The 23,386-nt window shown below is 36.6% G+C and overlaps 1 protein-coding gene across 1 annotated transcript in view; it reads right to left on the reverse strand.

Annotated features, from left to right (window-relative positions):
• Positions 1–1,301: 1,301 nt before the first annotated feature.
• The window catches only part of IQUB (IQ motif and ubiquitin domain containing), a 45,324-nt gene continuing 23,239 nt past the window's right edge, over positions 1,302–23,386 (reverse strand). The window contains exons 8-13 of the mRNA XM_055314635.1: positions 20,025–20,200; positions 13,508–13,678; positions 10,947–11,123; positions 6,947–7,204; positions 6,071–6,256; positions 1,302–1,484 (exon numbers count right to left, since the gene is read on the reverse strand). Coding sequence (XP_055170610.1) covers positions 1,302–1,484; positions 6,071–6,256; positions 6,947–7,204; positions 10,947–11,123; positions 13,508–13,678; positions 20,025–20,200 — 1,151 coding nt within the window. The remainder of the gene's footprint in view (positions 1,485–6,070; positions 6,257–6,946; positions 7,205–10,946; positions 11,124–13,507; positions 13,679–20,024; positions 20,201–23,386) is intronic.

Below are 23,386 nucleotides of genomic sequence, written 5' to 3' on the forward strand. Positions count from 1 at the left end.
TGGGTGAGAAATACTACCCCTTGAGTTATAGAGCTTCACTTTAAATTCTTTCTTTCTAGCAAAATATCTTCTATTTAGCCATCCAGATCCACTATCACCACTGTCTACTCCACTCTTTGCCCTGAAACTGCATGAATTATGAAAACAGAATTCTATTTCTCCTACTTTCCTTCTGGGTTCTATCAATGGAAAATGCAAGCAGGAGACTGGAGGAAGGGATTAGTGTAATATTAGAGTATTTATTTCTCCAGTTCATGAGACCACCTAGGGTTGACTATCCCTTGACAGTTGGTTTCTGATCCTCAGTTATCTCCCTTACACTGAGCATTCTCAGACCTCTCCCTCCCCAGGTTTATTTGAGACTAGAGGTAGAAACAGCTTATCTCATACTGGCCCTGCGTTGCTGTATTATTCCTTTAGTTTCCCTAAATACTGTCCTCACTTTATAGTAAGTCCCTTTGTAAATATACTGTTCTTGAATTTTCCTAATTTGAGTGTGCCATCAACTCCCTGTTCAGATGGACTCACACACTGTGCTCATCACTGTAGGTCTCTGACATGCATGTGGTCAAGGTTATTCCTTCAGCTTATTGGGGAAAGGGACTGTTACAGTTTGCCTAACCAAGTTTATCCTTCCTACAGAATGTCATCATTGCCCCACTGAGAGTTTTTCCTCCTAGAAGATAGAAGATAATTCTACTGTTTACCCTGTTTTCCAGCATAGAATGCATTTGTTTGTTTGATTATAAATAACCCCAGTTGTTTTACCAGGATTTTAGGAAGGATTGAAGGTAAAAGTAGAAAATAAAAAGTGAGGATTCAAATTGCTATATTAAAACATAGCATCTTAAAAAAAAAACATAGCATCTTTTATCCTACCTGTATAGATTTTTAAAAAAGAAAATTTTATGTTTCCTCTCATCCACATACTGACTATTCTTCTATAACTACATTTAACCTAAAATAAATTACTTGAGCCGAAAGCTAAACCAGCTTTTGTTTGCTGGTTTTATAGTGGGCACTTGAAATTTTTAAAAATTTTAATGTGAAAATATGGAAAATAAAATATTCTCTTTACCTTAAAATATAATTCAGGAACAAAACGGTATTTCAATTTTCACTAATTATCTAACAATAAAGCATTACATATGGATGTTTTGTCTTCATACCACTTATGATACCATGAGAAACAAAAAACAAAATCAATTAAAAGATAAAATTCTATTTCCATAATGTATAGCCTCTGTATTCCTCTGTTAGCAGTGGATAAAAATGCTGATCATCAAATACTCCTGGATCTTCTAGGGACTGGGCCTCTGGGCCACTATAATCTTAGGAGTTGTTTCTGAGTGATATTTTTTTCTGATCTCATCTATTTCACCATCATCAAGTATAAATGAAGCCAGCACTGGAATGTGAGAAAAGTAGTTCTTAGCCAGGATATGTTTGTGTTTGATCTTGTGAATAAACAAGGGTTCATATCCCTGAAAAGAAAAGAAAAATCAAATTCTATTAAATGTCATAGATATACTTTACCAGGTTAACACACACACACACACACACACACACACACACACACACACTTTCTTATCCCAGAAAGCCTTTGCTTACCCATTCTTTCAGCCCAGAGAACACTGCTGCTACTCCATCATCTTTCAGGGCTCTGCTCCTAGGACACTACAAACCGGAGGCCTTTCCTGACTTTCTTTCTGACCTCTGAATCCAAATTAATTCCTCCTTCCTTACTTACTTGCAAGTACTTTTATGTATTTTAATTGTAATATTTAGTTCGTTCAGCCTTCAATTTCACTATCTGCTTGAAAGTGTCTCCATTATAAGGAATACTCCTTTGAAGGTTCAAACTGAGCCTTTTTTTTATTATTATTATTCCTGAGAGACACAGAGAGAAAGAGAGAGAGAGGCAGAGACACAGGCAGAGGGAGCAGCAGGCTCCATGCAGGGAGCGACGTGGGACTCGATCCCAGGACCCCGGGGTCACACCCTGGGCTGAAGGCAGCGCTCAACCACTGAGCCCGCCCCCCCACCCTCAAACTGAGTCTCTTTCATGTAAGCATCTGTTAATACCATCAAAAACCAAAATTTTTGAATGAATAATCTTGTCACCTTGGTTCCCCCTCTTTAAATCTACTTTAACACTGATACAATTACCAACTTTTGACTGAGTTATTTTTTCTATAATGAGTACTATCTCCAGGGTCCAAAACAAAGATCATGACGGCATTCTGACAGTATAAACCTTCCTTTGCTCCTCCTCCTACCACCCTAGATTCCCACCTCAGGAGTTCATTCTAGTCTTCTAAATAGAAAATAACCTTTCTGCCTTTATCAAGACTCTGTACCTTTCCATTTTTATTCTTTATTTTTAAAGATTTTATTTATTTATTCATGAGAGACACAGAGAGAGAGAGAGGCAGAGACCCAGGCAGAGGGAGCAGCAGGCTCCGTGCAGGGATCCCAACCTGGGACTCGATCCAGGACCCCGGGGTCACGCCCTGGGCTGAAGGCAGATGCTCAACCACTGGACCACCCAGGTGTCCCTCCAATTCTATTCTTAATGTTTAGGCTTCTAGTCCCTACACAGCTAGAACAGTACTTGATCTTTTTCTGTTATGTAGCATTGCCACGGTATAAGACCACATGTTTTCTAATGAGAGTGGCGGACTGCTGGCTGCCAGCCCAATACTCATTCTCTCTACCATTGGTATGTAGAGGCCTGATTTTGCACAAGGGCCCGATTTTGTATTTTGTGATGTGCTCAGCTTTCCCAGCCTTTATTCTAGCTAGGGGTAGCATGTGACAAGTTTCAGGCCATTACACACACATGCATATATAACAGAAGGCATTGGACAAAGCTTACAAGAAAGCTTTTTAAGAGAATATAGGAGTTGATGCAGCTATTTTATCTCTAAGAGTCCACAAGCATGAGAATGAAAGTCAAAAGTTAAATACAGCTGAAGAAAAAGTCGGAGGGCCTGGGTTTCTGGGAGCACAGTGGAACTACCATCCAGACCCCAGACTGCCACCATCTGGACTTCCTGCTTGATAATGGAAACTATCTTCACATTTGATTAAGTCATTATAAGTTGTTTAGTCTGTTATTTGCAACCAAACTTGAATACAACTGAGACAATGAAGAATTGTGTCCATTACACGTCCTTGTTTTTCTCCAAGCACTTAACACAGTATGTGGCACTTTAAAAAAAAAAAAAAAAATTCTGGTTGAATTAATAAATACCATCTATTTCCTTTATTAATCTTAACTGACCCTTCTTTTCAACCAAATTACAAACACAACTCATACCTCCTCCTAAAATTAGTTTTCTAAAGGGAAGGCACCGCTCACTAAAGATCCCTCCACAGTGTCAAAACAAAGGTAAACAAAATCTGGAGAAAAGGAGCCAAAACAAACAATACTCTGGCAGAGAGTATTAGGTAGGAGTATCCAGGCTTATCTTAAGTTTCCTTTCTACAGACATATTTACCAAGTCAAAATATTCATCCTTTGCACTATCTATGTCCTACCACTCCTTAGGCCTCATTTCACTTAAAAAAAAAAAATTTAAAAAAACCGGACATATTTCTACGTATTTCTGTTACACAACAGTAAATGTTACATGTACAGAACTTTATAGGTTTTCAAAGCACCTTTATAGAATAGCAAACTAATCATTAAAGGTAAGACAAGCACATTATGGTACATACAGCAAAGGAACAATCCTCAACTTTTAAAGAATAATATAATATGGAAAGATATCCAATACGTATTATCCCCTCTTCCTATTATCCTCTTTTTACAGATGAGCAAAATCAGAGCACTGAGACACTAGCAAATTTGCTCAACTTATCCCAGCTCATAAGTGACAGAGCCAGAATTAAACCAATTAAACCAGGGCTGCTCCGATCCTCTGTATTGATTCCATTGAAGAAACCTCCCCCCTTGTAAGTAGGGCCAGCCCTAACCCAGAGGCAGCCCATCCAGTCTTCTTCCTGAAATTTTAGCAACTAAAAGCATTCTGTTTACAATAAGAAAACCGTTTCCACCCCCACACCCTGATTGGAATGTCCCTGAATAGGTTCATGTTGACCCTCCCCGAAATCAACCTGGATGCCATGCGACTCCCGCGGTTCTTTTGTCTTTAGGCAGTTTCTTTCCTTTTGCCTTTTAAAAGATCCCTGTAATTGCTAATCGGGGCTCTTTTCCTCCTCGGAGGCGGAGAGCCCGTTTGCGCAAACGTTCAATAAACCCTCTTGCTGATTGCATCTGCCTGTCTGGGGTCTGGGTCTCTGGGGCGTCCACCGGGCCACGTTGGCACCCATGAGCCAGGGTCCAACACCATGTTTTTATTCCAGCTTTATACAAATTTATGAAGCCAAGAAGGCAGGTCTTAACGTCCTGTAGATGGTTAGTGACAGAGATGGGGACATACTGGGTCGGGTCTCCTTACTTTAAATCCACTGTTTTCCTACTGTGACCAGTGTGCACACCACGGGAAACTGCTCTGCCTCATTTACAGTTCAGAGAACAGCAGTCTTTTCCCATGCTTTTCCTATAACTTGTGTCATGACTGCAGGGAGCCAAGATCATTTTAAAATTTGAATATTTTTTTACTTACTGAGAAAGCAAATATCTCTGCGCGTTAAGGAAACTCTAGAAATGTTTTAACTTGTGGCAAGACATAACCTATTCTTTAACGAGGCTGAATATTGATACTTAAGGGATTATACTAGTCCAAAATAATAAAAAGACAGTATTTTTTAGATTATCTGGTTGAGAACCTTAGCTCTATTTATAGAAATTCAGTAAGATCGGCAGCCTGAAATTAGAAATGCATGTGAATAGAACATTTAATTTGATACTGCAGTAATTTGATTAAATACACAAAGGGAGTGTGTGGATGAATTGAAGCAGTAGAGTATCTGCTTTGGGAATGAACTGCAATCCCACTATGGGTCCTGGATGAAATAATATTGTAGTGTTGGCTATGCTTCCAGTGATTAAATATTTATGAAGCAGCTTAGTTTACTAAATATAATATTTAACACAGTTTCAATTTCATGCTGCTCTTTCTTTCGATCCCTAGAGTGAAATTTTTCTAAGCCTGGCTTCTACTGGAAAATTATTTTAAAAAGTTAAAAATTTTACTAGTTTCTCCTCTTTTATACCTTCTCCTTCCCCAATAAAAAGACAAGCAGGAAATAGCAACATTCAAAATGACTATTACATTTGAAGTCACTTCTTTATTTTCCCTTAAATGACATTTTGCATGAAATTAATAGTTGAGAAATTTAATCAGTAGAAGGCAGAGAATCAGCTTCAGCTTTTGGGATCCCAAGCTTGCTCAGTGTAAGTGAAACTCTCTGATGAACTCAATTCTGCTCATCAAAATGTTTTACAGATTTCATCTTGTAAGTTACTAAAATTAAATGGTATTGAATTTTTATAGTCCTTTCCCCACTTCTAGTCAGTTGAGAGAAAATGAAAAATGGAGCCTCAGGCCTCAGAATCATACTCCATCAGTATGATTGCCATTTGATGCACACGATTCTCAACAAAATTTGAGAAGTTAGTGTGCTAGGCAGACTCATGATGGCTAATCAAAGAAGGGCAGATTCTAGGTTATTAATATATATCTGGTATTTCATTTATCCATTCAACAAATACTTATTAAACCCCTAGTCTGACATGCACTGATGTAGTGTATTAGAGATTCAGACAGGTATAAGCTAAATAAAATCCTCGCCTTCGTGGAATTTGCCGTGGAATGACATGCTTGAACTTGCTGTTATTAGCAGAGGGTGGTATCAAGTTTAGGTACCTGTAAGATGTTCAGATCTCTTTTCTTGTCCTTTTCTGTGCTTTAGCTTCTTTTTAATCTTAATCTCAGCCACACATACCATCCACATATTTTGTTACTATTATTCATGTTCTGTTTCTTAATCCAATGGAAGTATTTAAGTTATGCATGGAACGCAGTAAAAGGCAGTAAAGTTACCCTCTAATATTTTCAAAGATTAAATTATTTCCTCAGATAAAGTCCCACTCTCTTACCTCCTCAATACTTGTTAGCTTGAGATGAGCAACACCTTCGTCTTTGGTAAGAAGAATGCAGTTCCAGGGGGACCATTCCAAAGACCGATCCCACCTGACCAGGACCAGATCATTGAGATCATTCCAGGCGCTGAGCACTGACTGGGAAGCCCAGATGTTCTCTACCAGGTACTGGATGTCTTGTAGCTACATGTCAAAACAAGTTTGAAAAAAAATTTTTTTTCTAAATATAATATTTCTTTAAGATTATTATTTGGGGAGATAATTTAGTTTGTTTTTTAAAAGAGGAACATTATTCGTGAAGTTTTCAATGCTTCTTATAGCTTATTTTTCACCAAATCTCTGCTCACTGCGCCCAAGCCCAAGCTACACGAGCAGTTTCGCAGTCACGACTGCATCTTCAGCTCCGAGGAAGCGGCACAGGGTTCTTCCCATTTGCTAATTTTACCTTCCCTGTATGGTATTCAGTGCTTTTCAAATGTATTTACACTGTCTTTATCTTCATCCTAACCCTCAATCTCAGGGTGACTGTAGGTCATTTATATCCATTTACAAATGAAGAAATTGGTATTTGATAAAGATTAAGCAATTTGCTTAGTGTTATTAAAAAGACTTTGTCCTTTTAATGAAAAAAGAAAGGAAATGGGGGAAATGAAGTAACCGCTTAAAAACTTTTTAAATTTAAATCACAGTAGCTGAAACTCTAGGAGTGACTTTTTAGCATGAGGTCAGCATACACAAACCTAAAATTGCTGGAGGGGCAAGCTTCCCAAGGTATAGGCATAAACAAAAGCAGCCTTATCTTAAAAGGTTTCTGTGGAAAAGCAGGAACCTTCCAGTAAACCCTGCCCGGACTGGCACCCCGACTGCTCCTACCTGCATCAGGAAAGCAATTTTGGGGTCATCTTCGTAAAGGGCTTCTGCAGAGTGCAGCCGCTGGAGTAAGCACTTGAGCTTCAGGAAGGACTGTCGCTGCCGGGCCTCCTGGTCCAGGGCAGAGCAGCGGCGACAGGGGCGCCCGTGGGGAGGAGGCCCGGGCCCGGCCGAGGCCGCGAACTCCGTGCGGGGCAGGTAGAGCCGGCAGCTGCGGCAGAAGTCCACCTTCTTAGAAAACATCAGCGGGTCTTGAGGGACCTAAAGAGTAGAGAACAACAAAAGTTAAGAAAACCATAAAAGTCAGGCCATATATACCAACCACGGGAAGCACTAGGGCTAACTTACCTTAGAATGAGATAAAAAGTTGGTTCATTTGTAAAGTCCTGTTTTCCCTTAACTTCCTATTCTACACAAAATTTAAATTCAAGCAGTATTCATTTACCCTGTCACAAGGTTAAGAAATCTGTCTTATTTTTTAAAAGAATTGAGATCTTTAGTGTTTTGCTACATTCATGTCACAGGCAATAGCTAGATTCACATGGAAGTAAAAGCCCACTGAACTAAGTGTTTTCCTCATTTCATCTTAACACTAAATTTGGATTGGCTCAATGATCAATGGCAAAACTTGAAACTAAAATAAATAGTAGTTCTATTTTTAATTTTTTGAGGAACTTCCACACTGTTTTCTATAACGACTGTACCAATTTAAATTTCAGGGAACAGAGCACAAAGGTTCCCTCTTCCACGCATCCTTGCCAACACTTGTTATTTCTTGTCCTTTTGATACTAGTCATTCTGCCGGGTGTAAGAGGATATCTCACCGTGGTATTGATTTGCATTTCCCCGATGATTAGTGATGTGGAGCATTTTTTCATGTACATGTTGGCCATTTGTATGTCTTCTTTAAGAAAACGTCTATTTTTGTCTTTTTTCCATTTTTAAATTGGGTTAAAATTATTTTGCTATGGAGTTGTATAAGTTCCTTTTTTTTTTTTTTGGATATTAACTCACCAGATGTATGATTTGTAAATATTTTTTTCCCATTCTGCAGGTTGCCTTTCATTTTGTTGATTGTTTCTTCTCTGTGCAGAAGGTTTTCAGTTTGATACAATCCCATTTGTCTATTTTTGCTTCTGTCACCTTTGCTTTTGATATCATAACCAAAAAATTATTGCTAAGGTCAATGTCAATAAGATTTTCCCTATATTTCCTTCTAATAGTATTAGAATTTGACTATACGGGATCTTTTGTGGTTCCATACAAATTTTAGGATTTTTTTTTTCTATCTCTGTGAAAAATGCCATTGGAATTTGATAGGGATTGTCTTAAATGTATAGATAACTTTGGGTAGTATGAACATTTTAACAATATTAATTCTTCCAAAAAGATTTCTTAAGTACAAAATAAATGCCAAAAGCATGATCCATTTTAAAAATGGATAAATTTACCTTCATTGAAATAAAAAAAAAAAAAACATCTGCTCTGTTAAAGATACCATTAAGAGAATGAGAAGACAAGCTACAGACTGAGGGAAAATATTTGCAAATCACATACCTTACAAAATTCAATAATGAGAAAATAACTCAATTTTAAGAAGGGGTGGTAGTAAAAGATATATGCAGATACTTCATCAAAAAGTCATATGGCTGGCAGAAAAGATGCATGAAAAGATGCTTAAAATTATATTCATTAGGAAATCACAGATTAAAATATAATGGGATGCTACTGCACATTCATTAGAATTCCAAAATTAAAGACTGGCAATACCAGCTGCTCTCAAGGATGCAGAACTATGGGAAGTGTCACACATTACAGATGGAGATGAAACATGGTACAGCCAGTGCGGAAAAAAAGTTTGGCCATGTCTTATAATGGTAAATATGCATTTACCAAATGACTCAAAAATCCTTATTTCTAGTCATTTAACCCCAAACGATAAATTTACACAAAAATTCACAATTAATACAGTGCTTTTACTCACAAAGCCCAAAACTAACAAACAATTCAGTGTCCTGTAACTATAAATGGATAAACAAGCTCTGGTATATCCAGACAACAAAAATACTACTCAGTTATAACAAATTAACAATACATTCAAAAACATGGGTGAACATCAAATGCAATATGCTAAATGAAGGAAGCCAGTCTCAAAAAGCTACATATAGTAGGATTCCAATTACATGACACACTGGGTTAGGTATAACCATATGACCAGTGACTGCCAAGGGTTAGGGAGCCAGAAGTGCTGATTACAAAGTGGCAGCCTGAGGGAACTTGGAGGAAGGAGGCAAGATTATTCTTTATCTTGATTGTGCTATTGATCACACGACTGCATTTGTCAAACCTGACCCCAAATGGTGAATTTTACCAAAGGTAAATTTAAAAACTGAATAAAATGACACATTATGTGAACATGTAAAATATTAGATTCTATTACCGTAAACATATAAAAGTTGAGTTAAGTCTATAGAGGACCAGAAGGTAGCTTGGGCAAATAAAACACCAATTTGAATAAGCAATAATATAATGGGCAACTTTTCTCTTGGACTTTTGTTACATTTATTTTTTTAAGATTTTTTTTTTTTTAAGATTTTATTTTTAAGTAATCTCTACACCCAAAGTGGAGCTTGTACTTACAACCTTCAGATCAAGAGTCACATGTTCTACTGACTGAGACAGCCAGGCACCGCTGACTTTCTGTTATATTCTCTTGCAATACAATTAAGTTTTAAAAATCCATTAGAGGGGCACCTGGGTGGCTCTGTCAGTTGAGCATCTGACTCCTGGTTTCTGTTCAGGTTATGATCTCAGGATCATAAGATGAAGCCCCACATCAGGCTCTAGGCTCAGTGGGGAGTCTGCTTGGGATTCTCTCCCTCTTCTCTGTCCCTTCCCTCGCTTGCACACATGCACTCTCTCTCTTTCTCTCTCTCTCTCTCTCTAAAAGTAAGCAAATCTTTAAGAAATAATAAGAAAAAAGAAAAATCTATTAAAAAGAAAACATAAAAATTATATTTTTCTAAAAGTTTTGACTAAATACTGAGATTTTAAAAAAAATTTATTTATCTATTTGAGAGAAAGAGAGATAGCAAGAGAGAGAAAGTGAGAGAAAGCATGAGCAGGCAGCAGATGGAGAAGGAGGCTCCTGCTGAGCAGGGAGTCTGATGCATGGCTCGATCCCAGGACCCCAGGATCATGACCTGAGCCAAAGGCAGACGCTTAACCGATTGGTCCACTCAGGTGCCCCAATATTGAGACTTAATATAAAAAAAAGCAAAATAGATGTTTAACCAGCTTCTTAACAAATTATAACTCTAAATACAATCATTAAAATAAAACACTATTTAGAATTCTTTAGTAAACCACTCCCAAACTTTACTAAAAGTGTTTTAAATAGTTCTGCATAATAAAAAGACAGTAAGATACTTATTTTGACTCTAGACAGCAAAATCCTCATAGAAGCCTAAACATGTTGGATTTGGAAAAGGTAGTTTAATTCAAATACATGTTACATCTGAAGTTCTCTCAGGATATCTATATAGATCTGTTCAGTAACAACCATGACTGAACAAGAAGTATTGTCAGGGAATACAAACTAGGTATATGCAGAATCTCATAAATGAAGAGTTTAACTCTCTCTGAGGCCTTATGAAGGAGGGGAGTCATGAATCAAATGTCAGAAAATGACCAGGAGTTAGCTGAGGAGTTAGGGGACAGCATTGCAGGTGGAAGTAACAACATTCAAGAGCACGGAGGTGTGAGAGATCATCATGCATGCGCTCAACACAGTGCAATATTCAGTTTGGTTCAGAGAAGTTAAATGACCAAGTTTAATTTATTGACATAATAATCATTCAGAAGAGATTTCACCAATAAGATGGTCCTCCACATGGACCCCAAGGAAAGCATTAAAGCAAAATTTGAATGTTCTTCAATTGACCGTTGCAAATCTTAGAATTCAATTCTGAGAAAGGAATACAAGAAAAAATATGTCGATTACCTTAAGATGTCTTGCAACTTCTGGATTAAACAGAGGTGTTTTGATATAATGAAAAAAGAGTGTTGCAATTCTTTTTCTGAGTCCTTCAAGATTATGATGTTTGACCCCTCTCATCATAAGGTCAACTTCTCTGTCAATCAATTCTAGAATTTCCTGAGTCAGTTTACATTCATGTTCCTATATAAAACACAAACATATTCAGTATAGAATTTTTTAACATCACTAAGTTAGTTTTCAAAATTATCACTAAACAACCTGAAAACTACATTCCAAAAGAAATTGGTAGGAATACAAATTGGTACAACTAATTTGGAAAAAACTTTGACATTATCTAGTAGAGCTTCAGATATGGGTAATCTAAAACCCACTAATTCCAACCATAAAGTGCTTTAGAGAAATGTGCATGTAGAATCATTTTTCACAGTAGTTCAAGATTAGAAACAATGAAATACCCATAAATAAATTGATGACATAAATAAGTGATGGCTTATTCATACAACACATATATTGATAGAATATTATCAGATGTATGGAAATGAATAAACTATAGCTATAAACAGTAAAAGCTTAAATCTAACACATTAATGTTGCTGAGCAAAAGCAGCAAGGCATGAAATAATACTGTATATTCCATTTAAATAAAACCTAAAAATAAACAACACTAAACCATATTAAATATATATATATTTATATATATATATTGGTAAAACTATAAAGAAAATCAAGGAAATGACTACTGTGAAAATCAACATGGTAGTTCTTTCTAGGGGATGAGAGGGTGAACTGGCACTACAAAGAGAAAGGCAGATACTGGCAATGTTGGCAATGTCCTGATTTTGGGTCAGAGACAGGTTACGTGGTTGATGATTTCATATCTGTTAAATTGTACATATATGTATATTTTATATACTTTTTCTGCAAATTTGTATAATTCATAATACTTTTTAAATAAACTCACAAAAATGAGTGTGGTTGAGTAAGAAAGCCCCAATTAGGAATTAAGTGATTAAGGTAGGATTTATGAGTAGTAAAATAGAAGTAAGTTGCTCCAACTGCTCAAGAGAGGATGAAAAGAAACACAGTTTGGATGAAGGAGTCAGAATGCAAAGTCAATGTGACCATAAAACAATGTTCTCCTGTACTTTTTAATATGTATTTGGTATAGCTTATGCAAGAATCTCTGTCAGGGGTCCTTGACCCTGAAGGCATATTAGAATGACCTGGGGGAGATTTTTAAAGGTTTTAACATAGCCCTCACACTTGGGGATCTAATTTAATTTCTCTGAAATGGGGGCTATCATCCTTATTCATTTATTCTAATACTCTCTCTTTCGCTCTGTCTCTGTGAATCTCACTCTTTCAAACTCTACAGACAATTCTAATGTGTACTGAGGTTTAAGGTTCACTGGTGTCTCTTAGTAATTGTCATCAAAGTAATACCTATTATTGATTAAGGGCTGAGATATATAAATTATACTTACTTGTATTTTATATATATATATATATATATATATATATATATATATATATATATATATATACACAACTATATCCCCCAACTAATTTTACAAATAATGAAACTGATTTTCAGAAATATTAAATAACTTATCTAAGATTATGCAGCCATAGTGAATAGATCCAGAATTTGAGTCATGCTTAAAGGCCTCAATCCTCCATCAAAATATTATTAAATAAATGTACATGTAAATATACTTGGTTAAACATATTAAGATATGCACAATTTATTTTTATAAGCCTATCCTTTGTTTATTATTATTATTATTATTATTATTATTATTATTATTAACCAGCTAATGTTCCTAAATATGTCAATTAGGAAGATTTCTACTGAATTTCCTACCTGCACTCTCTTTTTTTCCAGTCCGGCCTTTTTACTGCCCACCATGGATATCATGCTTATTTCTCACCTCTGGACCTACTGCTTCTCCCTTTCATCCTAACTATCTCTATCTTCCAGGGTTAGTCACTGCACAAATATCTTTAAAACGGCAATTTAAAACAAAGGCAGTCAATGCCTAATTGGGTCAATGCCTCTGTTCTCAAGATGGGGAGAAATGCAAGAGATTTATGGAGACTTACCTCTCAACAAGAATCATTTACTCAACTAAAAGTATCTTAAATCAAAAAATAAAGAAAAAATTAAAATACTCTAATGCTTTAAAACTGCTAAAAATAAAATTTTCACTGAAAAGTGTCAAAATATATAGACAATTGCTGTTTTATCAAACTGAGTATTAATCCCATGCTATATATTTGCATCCATTGCATAGATATGGGTATATTTATGTTTAGAATATTCATTATGCTATATTTATATTTACTATGTATCATAATATATAGTTTTGAGAACTTTTAGATAAATATTAATGCATAAACCACATTGTCCCCAAATTATACCAAAATAATATAGCTGTTGACAAAATAAGTTCATATATGTAAACATTGATTAATCATCTTTATAATTAATACAGCTTATTTTAGTATTCATTTTTTTATTAATAGTGATAGTGATATCTCAAATGACGAGAAAATTAATGTACCTTCACAGTATGTTTAAGCGTTAGTAGTACATCCAGCCTTTCATCTTGAGAGATATTTTTCAGCATAATGCATTTATAGATGTTTTGCAACTCTCTGGCTCTGACGGTGAACTGTGTATCCATCTCAATTATTTTGCCACTAAATGTTCTCCATACCTTTGGAGCTGAACACTTAAAAATAATATTATGTTTATGATTATCAGTTAATTAAAGGTTAAAAAATAACTTTGCTACTTCTACTAAAGACTAACTTAATATCATGTGCATTACGAATAAAAGTATCACTAAAACATGAGGAAATTAATTGAAGAACTTGTAGACCTTGGGAAAGCAAAACAGTATAGGAAAAAAACATGGAAGAGGTATTTGGTCTGTGGAAGTGTAAACATTTCTACAGGACTCAGAAATCGCTACTAATCTGGACTAACTAGGATGCTGAATGACTTAATGAGCATACGGATGAGTCCTTTGGGGGAAGGCATGCTGTGTGCAGTCTTTAAAAACATGATCTGCTGGTTCCATTACACTGATTTATAGAAATGTGCCTGGATCATGCTTTGCCACTTGAAGATGTTTGCGAAACAACTGTTCTAATCCTCAGTGCACTAGACCTGCACACAGAGCAAAATGAGACTCTGCCAGTTAGGGTTTTGTTTCCGATCAACCTAATCTTTCTCTAACAGGCTCACAGTTGCTCACAAAGCAGATGCCCATAGTCGAACGGCTTTCCTTGGCTCTTAGCAGCGCCGTGATCCCCATCTAAGCTAGACACGCCAAGACTCTCACTCCCTATTTTCAAATCTGACGTGGCACCCCCCAACCTAGCCCACCCCACGGACTGAAGGTTAACCCTGGCACGCACTGGACCTGCAGCTCCTCCGTGGGCATCTGGGCTAAAAGTCCAGGAGACAGAGCTCGAGTGACACACCGGAGACGCCACTGCAATCTTTAATGAAGATTAAGCCTGTGTTTGACAGGGCTCCTCTTCCTTACCGAGATTTTAAGAAAAGATGGATTCACCTAGAAATTTCCCAGTGAAAACTCACTATTTTCTCTTCTCCTTTATGGTATAAAGCTGCTTGATGTCTTTCTCTGTTTTTAATCTATTAGAACAAGGCTATTTTGATCACAACTATTAACTGTCCAAATGTTGGATTTTTTTAATAAGCTGAATGGTAACTGCTTTGGAGACCTGTAGTCCCAATTTATGCCATACTTGCAGTCACTTAAATCTTAGATTTGATATAATTTAAAGTTTAAACAGAAGCCCATGTATGGGAACAAATCATCAGAAATGCAGACTAGCCAAAGAGAGAAATAATATAAGGCTGTATTTAGACCGACAGTATTTATGAGGAGCTTTTAGTTGCAGCCTTAAATTAATTTTTTTTACATTTCATATTAGCTAATTACACTAAAAACTGAAAAGTACCACCTAAAAACAACTATACTTGATATGCTTTCAAAGTAATGGTAGCATTTTTCTGATCAAAGACAAAATAAGTGCTGTTCAGAGCTAGGAGTTTTTATCAGAAACTTTAGATTCTCAGTTCTAGCTTTAATCCAACAAATGAGAGGCTGTAATCCTATAATTAATTTATATTCTTAAGACATAAATCCAATATTAAATAATGCACTGCTAATGAGCACACCGGTAGAATTAACTCAAATTTATTAAGGATTATAAAAGGGAAATAGCTCAATGAAAATATCTTGTCGGGGTGCCTGGGTGGCTCAGACAGTTAAGCAGCTCAGGTCCTGATCCCAGGGTCCTTGGATCTTGGATCTAGCCCCTCCTCAGCAGGGAGTCTGCTTCTCCCTCTCCCTCTGCCTCTTCCCTTGCTCCTGCACGTGCTTGCTCTCCTCTCTCTCTCTCTCTCTCTCTCTCTCTTGCACTCTTCTCAACTAAATAAATAAAATCCTTAAAAAAAAGGAAAATATTATGTCATTTAATTATTATCACTTAGAAATAAAAATATATGTATTGTTTTAAATCGATATAGCTTCCTTTGGGATGGGCCTCTGAGTGTACTAAAGTTCAATATTTGTTTCCAAGCTCCTTTTAAAAGTTTTAAGGAATAAGCAATGTTAGGCTAAGTTTCATATTGTGATATTTTAAAGTCTAACTAATATCTTAATCTTCCCATGCAATTTTCTTCAGGGTGGTTCTACCAAATGCAATTTCCTTTCTTCCAGTAATATGGAAAATACCTTTTGCTCTGCAGGCGGTAACTTTATTTGTAGTAATCTAAGTATAATCACCTTTTAATGAAATGCCTAGTTCATCTACTAAATTGTATTTTAGCTGACAGACTGATTTAACTCCACCTCCCCTCCAAGTTTTTAACCCCATCTAATATACTATAATCTGGTAATCTCTTGGGTTTTTTCCAAATATATTCAACAGTCAAATCCTCCCCATCCTCCAATTTTTAACTCAAACCCTACCTTTTCCACAAAAATTCCTAACCACTATGTTTTGAACCACTGAAATTGCTAGTACCTGAAGTCCTATTGTACTTGTAACACAAACACACACGAGTATGCAGTGTCTCTATTTCAATCACTCAGGGCAATGAAATTTAAATACAAATTGTTATATAGTTATTTTGTTTGTTAATTTTATTTCTCCTGAAAGATTATAAGAAATAAATTGCTCATATAGTTCTGTATATCTGATAGGGCCTAGGGTATGCACTCATTCATTCAACAAATATTTGTTATGTTTACTATATATTAGTCAGTGTACCAGGCACAGAGTAAATATATATACTGATTTCTAGAATTCTCAAATCTAATAACATGTAAAGAAAAGAAAATAAGTAACTAAAATAAAGGGTGATTATGCTTGATGACTGCAGGTAAATTAAAAGGTTGCTATGAAAAGAAAATTGTATCTAAGGTGAAACCTGAAGAATAACCAGGAATTAGCCAGAGTAAAGTGAACTGAGTGATATAATCAAATAATTCTGGATTTGAAGTTTGAGTTTCCCTAGTTAGCACTCAAAGATATATTTTAAAATCTGTTTGACAAAGCTGTTTTTAATACTTGGATGTATTTCTGCCAACACTGATAACTTGGTCTTCATTCAAGTTTAAGCTGCTTTGATTTCAGGCTTTAAGGTATTTTTATTTTATTTTATTTATTTTTTACTCTGACACAGGAAAATGTGTCAACTTTGCTTATTTCTCTTTCCTATCTCCTTTTTTCTTTGAATGCTTTGGCTGTAATAAGAGATGTACAACAATCATGTTCTTAAATTGCTTCAGAAAACGGGAGCGTAATAAATTCCATTAAGCTGCCAACAAATGAGACAGGGCAGCCTCTGGAGGAGAGAAACAGAAGAACAGCAGGAAGACACGTTTCAAGGAGGGGAAGGTGCAGAGATAACAAAAACCTGGAGAGCAGCAGGCTTCCACAAAAGAGAAGAAATGACTGCACTGGGAGAAGAGGGCTTTCTTCCTCCTAAATTAATACTCAGGTCCCCAAGGGCACAAATTAAGAATAACCGCAACCCCCCAAAAGCTACTGTGTAGTGATCAAGTTTTCTTTTACACAGAAAAGAGGTTTTGTTCATATACAGAGGACACCCCTGTGCACTATGGTGCTCAGAGAGAAGCAAAAATCGGTTGCATTTTTCTATCCCATTAGGTGTTGGCCACCAGAGTATGGGGGAGAAAATAACATTTAAATGACACAGCTAACAAGTACTGTGAGAAGTGGTATGTGAATCAAAGAAATAAATGGTCTTGAATCTAGGGAAAATCTCTTGCAGAAATTCAAATTGTCTCTTGAACACAGCTTGGGTGAAGAGAACTCAAGATGCATTAGAAGCTGGCTGACAGTTTTTTATTCGAATTTCTTGACCTGCTTTTTTCACCTCGGTCAGCTTGTGGGTTTTTAACATTTGATAACCTGCCGAGGGCAACGTTTGATATGTTAAAATTACAAACTATTTAACTAATACTTCCAAAAATAAATAAAAGGCTTTAGGTTAAGCCTTTTATGGAGAATGAAGGTTTAGTATAGAATCCATAATAGCTGATTAGTTTAATGCCTTGATTGGACTAACTGGAAATAATATCATTTATTACTCAGGAAAATATTATGATCAGGAATAAGAAGATTAAAAAATATTAGTTCAATAAACCACATAATAAACCAGCATCTCTGGTTGCTAGTTTTGACATTTGAAAAAAAAAAAAAAAAAAACTCTGACCTCGTCTAGCTTCAGGGATTAATTATAAGCTACTTTTTCTTAGTAATCAAAAACAAAACAAAACAAAGTTACTTCAAGTTTTATGAAATCAGCACTGTCTCCTCCTGAATATTAGAGACAATGCCGGTATGAGGGAGCAGAGAGGTAGGTAGGCCTAAATGAATAGATATTGTAGAAGTATTTGCAAAGAAAGACTATACAATCTATCTCAGTTGTTTTCTATGATGCTTCACATGGCATCCTATACAAAAAGGTGATTTAAATGAATCTGCATTAAAATAACAAAGATTTGATCATTTACTATAACAGATTATTATTTTTTTAGACTTGCTTTTCCATTCAGGATTCTTTCTTTCTTTCTTCTTTCTTTCTTTCTTTCTTTCTTTCTTTCTTTCTTTCTTTCTTTCTTTCTTTCTTTTTTTTTTAAAGATTTCATTTATTCATGAGAGATACACAGAGAGAGAGGCAGAGACACAGGCAGAGGGAGAAGCAGGCTCCCTGCAGGGATTCCGGCTCAGGACAGGACTCCAGGATCACGGCTCAGCCAAAGGCAGACACTTAACCGCTGAGCCACCCAGGCGTCCTTACTATAACTGATTAAAAGTAGGCCAGAGTCACTGTTAGTCAATATTTTTAAAGACTAGACTAATTAGGATATGTAATAGATTAGGATCAACTAAGGTGACTGTGGATTTAGAACTCAAATTCTAAAACGTATGACGCACAAAAAGCCTTTCCCTTGATTTCTACAAGTTCTTGTGGCTAATTTTTCCCTCTTTCCTTCAGTCTTCTGGTCTTGTATCCTTGTGTGCTGTCCTAAATCAGTGTGGACACTAAGGCCCAATCATTTCTTGTGTTCCCTCTCCTCTTGCCAAACAAATAATAATGTTTCCCTTAATACTTCGTTTATTTAGGAATTTAAGTAAAAAGTCACAAGGAGCCACACTGTGGCCCATTGCCTTCCAACTGTCTCCTCATTCTACTTTATCTTTTTCTCTCCTGGCAACGAAATCAAAAGATTTCCATCTTCCCGGCAATTCTTCCTACATCCAGGATCCTTCAGGTCCTCAGTTTCTACCTAAACAACTTAACAATTTTTACAAAATAAATAAATAAATAAATAAATAAATAAACAAAAAAGACCTCATCTTTCTTCTTCATGAAAATTTTTGTGAACAAAATTTCTCCATCTTATCTTTTCTTGATGAGATTTCAAGACCTTTGTAGAGTGCTACACTTCGTGAGAAAGAGCAATGGTCATCAGCTGGCTTCAGAGTCAATATTATATGTTGGGACTTTATCTACTTTTGAACTCTTTATAATTCATAACAGGTTTAGATACAATGTTAGATAAACATGAGGCCTGGGGGGTGGGGGAGGGGCAGGAGGGGGGCATAAAAGCATAAAAAGAATAGACACCATATATTTACAACAAGAACTTAAAATAGTTTATAGGAAACAAAGCATCAGAGAAAGCCTAAGTAGAAATTCTTGTAGAAGTTCCAGCCTCAAATAAGGAAGGTGCCACTCATCTTGCTTGTCCCCTGCACCTCAGAGGCCCTCAGCTCCTTCACCCTGGGTCCCTGCTGCCCTGAGTCCATGCCGTCCTCCTTGGTAAGTTTAACTATCCAACACATAAGGAATACAGTTCCCAGTGGTGAAGCTGGATTCAAGATAAAGAAACTTGCTAACAGATCTACATTGTCTAATTTCTTGATAACACCTGAAATATGAAATTACATACCATTATCTCTGTCCCTTAGTTTTCCTCCCTGCCTTCCTCCATAGGCATTTAGTAACACTCTGTGATAACCACTGTGCTAGGATATGAGGATACAGAGATAAAAGATAGCTCTTGCTTAAGAAGCTCAGTATCTAGGAATGATTCACATATGTAAATAGATATAATAAAAACTGACCACTATGTACTAAGGCAGAAGTGAAATAAGGTCTCATGAAAGTATATAGTATAGGCTAAAGTAGGATGATCAGCAGATCTTTTCTGGAAGAAGGGGCATCTGAGCTTGTATCGAACTTCCATAGCCAACCTAAAGCTAAATGAACAGTCAAAGGTATCCTTATTTTTTCCTTCATGGCCTGAAACCTTGTAGCTAAGAACATATTAATTTCATGTTAATTGTTAACTGTTAGTCTACGCCACAGTTAAAAGTCTAACACTGTATTAGAAAAAATTTAAACATGCAAATTCGTACAATGCAAGTCTCTTCTTTAGCTCATTATTCTACATTTTTAAACTCAGGGTACATTCTTATTTAAATAATTGTTACTTCACTAACCTTATCCAAAAAAGTTTGTATCAATGCTTCCCGGTTTGCCATTTTTGCAATATATCTATGTCTCCCAATGGAAGCAATTATCTGGGTCTCTTTTTCCAGAAGTTCACACAAAGCAGCTTTCCTTTCAGCTCCAGTGAAAGACTGGTTAATGCGTGCAAATTCTTCTTGCCTCCAGACTAGAGGAATAACATGAAAGACTTGAGTTTTTAAAATCCCACATCTTTCCAGAAAAAATTTTACCATCATATCCCAACAAATAGTATTTTATTTTTATGTCAATTTAAATAAAATTAAACATGAATATAAGCATTCATATTGTACACCTGACATATGAAAAAATAGGATAAAATGGAAGCTGAGAAACTTAAAGCAATAAAATTAGAGTCAAACAAAGAGAAACCAAAGGAAATCAGCCAAAATGATGATAAATTAAGCCTCCAAGTAAGCACGTGCTCTCCCCAGTATTAAAAAATATACGGTTTGGGTTTGTAGCAGCCATGAACACATACTACTCAGATCTCCTATCAAGAGAATAGCTGCTTTTGCCACCTAAGCAAAAGAAGTCAGTCAGAGAAAGATAAATACTATATAATCTTACTCCTGTGGAGTTTAAGAAACAAAAGAAAAAAACAGGGCAGGGGGGACAAACCAGGAAACAGATTCTTAACTATAGAGAACCTGAGTGGCTCTGTCTGCCTTTGGTTTAGGTCTTGATCCCGGGGTCCTAGAATCGAGTCCTGCGCCTCAGGCTCCCTGGCAGGGAGCCTGCTTCTCCCTCTGCCTATGTCTCTGCATCTCTCTCGATATCTCTCATGAATAAATAAATAAAATCTTTAAAAATTAATAATATTTATTTTAGGGGCACCTGAGTGGCTCAGTCAGTTGAGTGGCTGACTCTTGATCTCCGCTCAGTTCACGATCTCAGGGTCCTGGGATCCAGCCCTGTGTGGGGCTCCACGCTCAGTGGGGAGTCAGCTTGAGATTCTCTCTCTCCCTCTCCTTCCGCCCTTTCCCCTTGTTCGTGTTCTCTCTGTTGTTCCTGGCCTTCTTCTGCTATAACCACTGACTTTTATGATATTTAGTTTTACAGTTTTATCAAACTACTTCTCCCTCCTCTCAACTTGAATCAATTTGAAATCATCTTGATCAGGCCAAGGACATGTCAGTGATATTCTTTACAAGAATCCACTCTGTCCCTTACCGGGAATACATTATTCAGGCAGTGTACAGCTTGGTCTATTCAAAAAGAAGATTTTTAAATTTAAAAGCTAAATTGTCTCCAGCAAAGGGGTTGTAAATTTAAGGGCTAAATTATGTTATGAAAGTCCAGGAAATCTGTGATTGATGAGTTCATCCTTTAGTTTTATCAACCCAAAGAACTTTTAAAAATTGGACAAAATCCACATATCCAAAGGCACTATATGAAAGAAGAGAAAAATTGCTTGCTTCTGGAAATAATAACTGAGAATATTTATCTCATGGGATTATATAGATGTTCCCAGAAAGCAAATAAAAATTGAATGATATAAGTAAGCAAACCTATTTTACTTCCAGTTTTATATTAGAAACCTTTGGGACCAGTAATAAATTTAGGCCACTAGGATATTACTTAAGCTATCCTGCCAAACTCAAATAGCAATATACTGCTCTCCTAGATTAATACTTAAGTCCTGGGTGAATCTGGAGATAAATGCACTCAAATTCACTTATATTCATGTATATTCAGACTTTACATTTTGCTTAAGTTATTAGCATGGTTTTTAAAAAGGGAAAAATCGGGTAGCCCTAGTGGCGCAGCGGTTTAGTGCCGCCTGCAGCCCGGGGTGTGATCCTGGGGACCTGGGATCGAGTCCCACATCAGGCTTCCTGCATGGAGCCTGCTTCTCCCTCTGCCTGTGTCTCTGCCTCTCTCTCGCTCTCTCTGAATGAATGAATGAATGAATGAATGAATAAATAAATAAATAAATAAATCTTAAAAAAAAAACATTTTAAAAAGGGAAAAATCCAGCGAAGCTAATTAGAAATGAAAATAATGGGCTTCAATTCCAATAAAATTCTCCATTAGATGAACAACCTCCCTGTAAATCTATGGTAAGGAATGGAATGTGGTATCGGAGAAATACCATGTTCCAACTATGGATAAGGAATGGAAACACACAGGAATCAAGAGTAGATGGACAAAACTTATTTTTTATCTGAACACTTTCCAGGCCTATACAGAAAAGACATTGAAGAAAACAAGAGACTCTCCCCCCTTTCATAAAACATGGATGATGTTAATAAAAAAACAACAAAACCCTGGAATACTGAATTAGTTTTCTAGGACTGCCATGACAAAGTGCCACAGACTGGGAGGCTTAAACAACAGGAATCTATTTCCTCACACTTCTGGAAGAGAGAAGTTCCAGATGAAGGTGATGGCAGGGTCAGGTTCTTCTGAGGGCCTCTCTCCTGGTGCCTAAAGGGCCACCATCCTCCAGGGTCTTTACGTGACCTTCTGTGTGTATGTGTCCTAATCTCCTCTCCTAAGGACATCAGCTATGTCGGTTAGGGCTCATACGTAGGACCTTATTTTTTTTCTGAATTACTTTTTCACAGGTCCTGTCTCCAAACTCAGTCATATTTTGAGGTACTGGGGTTAGGACTTCAATATATGAATTTTGGAGGAGCCATCAGCCCATTACAGATGTCAATAGCCACCAATATTTTTAAAGAAAAAGATCTTAAAGGGATTAGTGCATTTGAAAGAATATATTTATTCTGTCTCCTTAACTTATCTTCTTGGACAAATCATCAATTTCCAGGGTCTGAAGTTCAACTATAAAATGAAAGGATAGCACTAGCCCTAAAGTCTATATACATTCTAAAATTTCTGAGATCTAAACTTGCAATTTCCGAAAAAGAAAGAACAGAACATACAAGATTTTGTCCACCACTATAGTTTATATGCATATGCTTTTTAAAATTCTCGTTCATGGACTGAAAGCCTGAATGGAGAGAACCAAGGAAGATTCGGGCCGAATCCCCAGAGCCAGATTATGACAGTGGACTCCCTTGAGATCACGAAGTAATAATTAGAGAAGAGTCAGAAGCTGCCATCAGCACAAGTCAAAACAAGGCAGAGGGTCAGCAGATTCAATTCAACAGATACTCACTAGATATAATGAGCAGGGCTCTTATCAGGGATCCTTGGCACAAATGTAGACAGTTAAAGAAGTAATGTTTCTTTTTAAAGATTTTATTTATTTATCCATGAGACACAGAGAGGGAAAGGCAGAGACACAGGCAGAGGGAGAAGCAGGCTCCATGCGGGGAGCCCGACATGGGACTCGATCCCGGGACCCGGGTCACGACCTGGGCCC

Source organism: Nyctereutes procyonoides, unplaced genomic scaffold, assembly GCF_905146905.1.
Source record: "Nyctereutes procyonoides isolate TBG_1078 unplaced genomic scaffold, NYPRO_anot_genome, whole genome shotgun sequence".
Classification (NCBI taxonomy): Eukaryota; Metazoa; Chordata; class Mammalia; order Carnivora; family Canidae; genus Nyctereutes; species Nyctereutes procyonoides.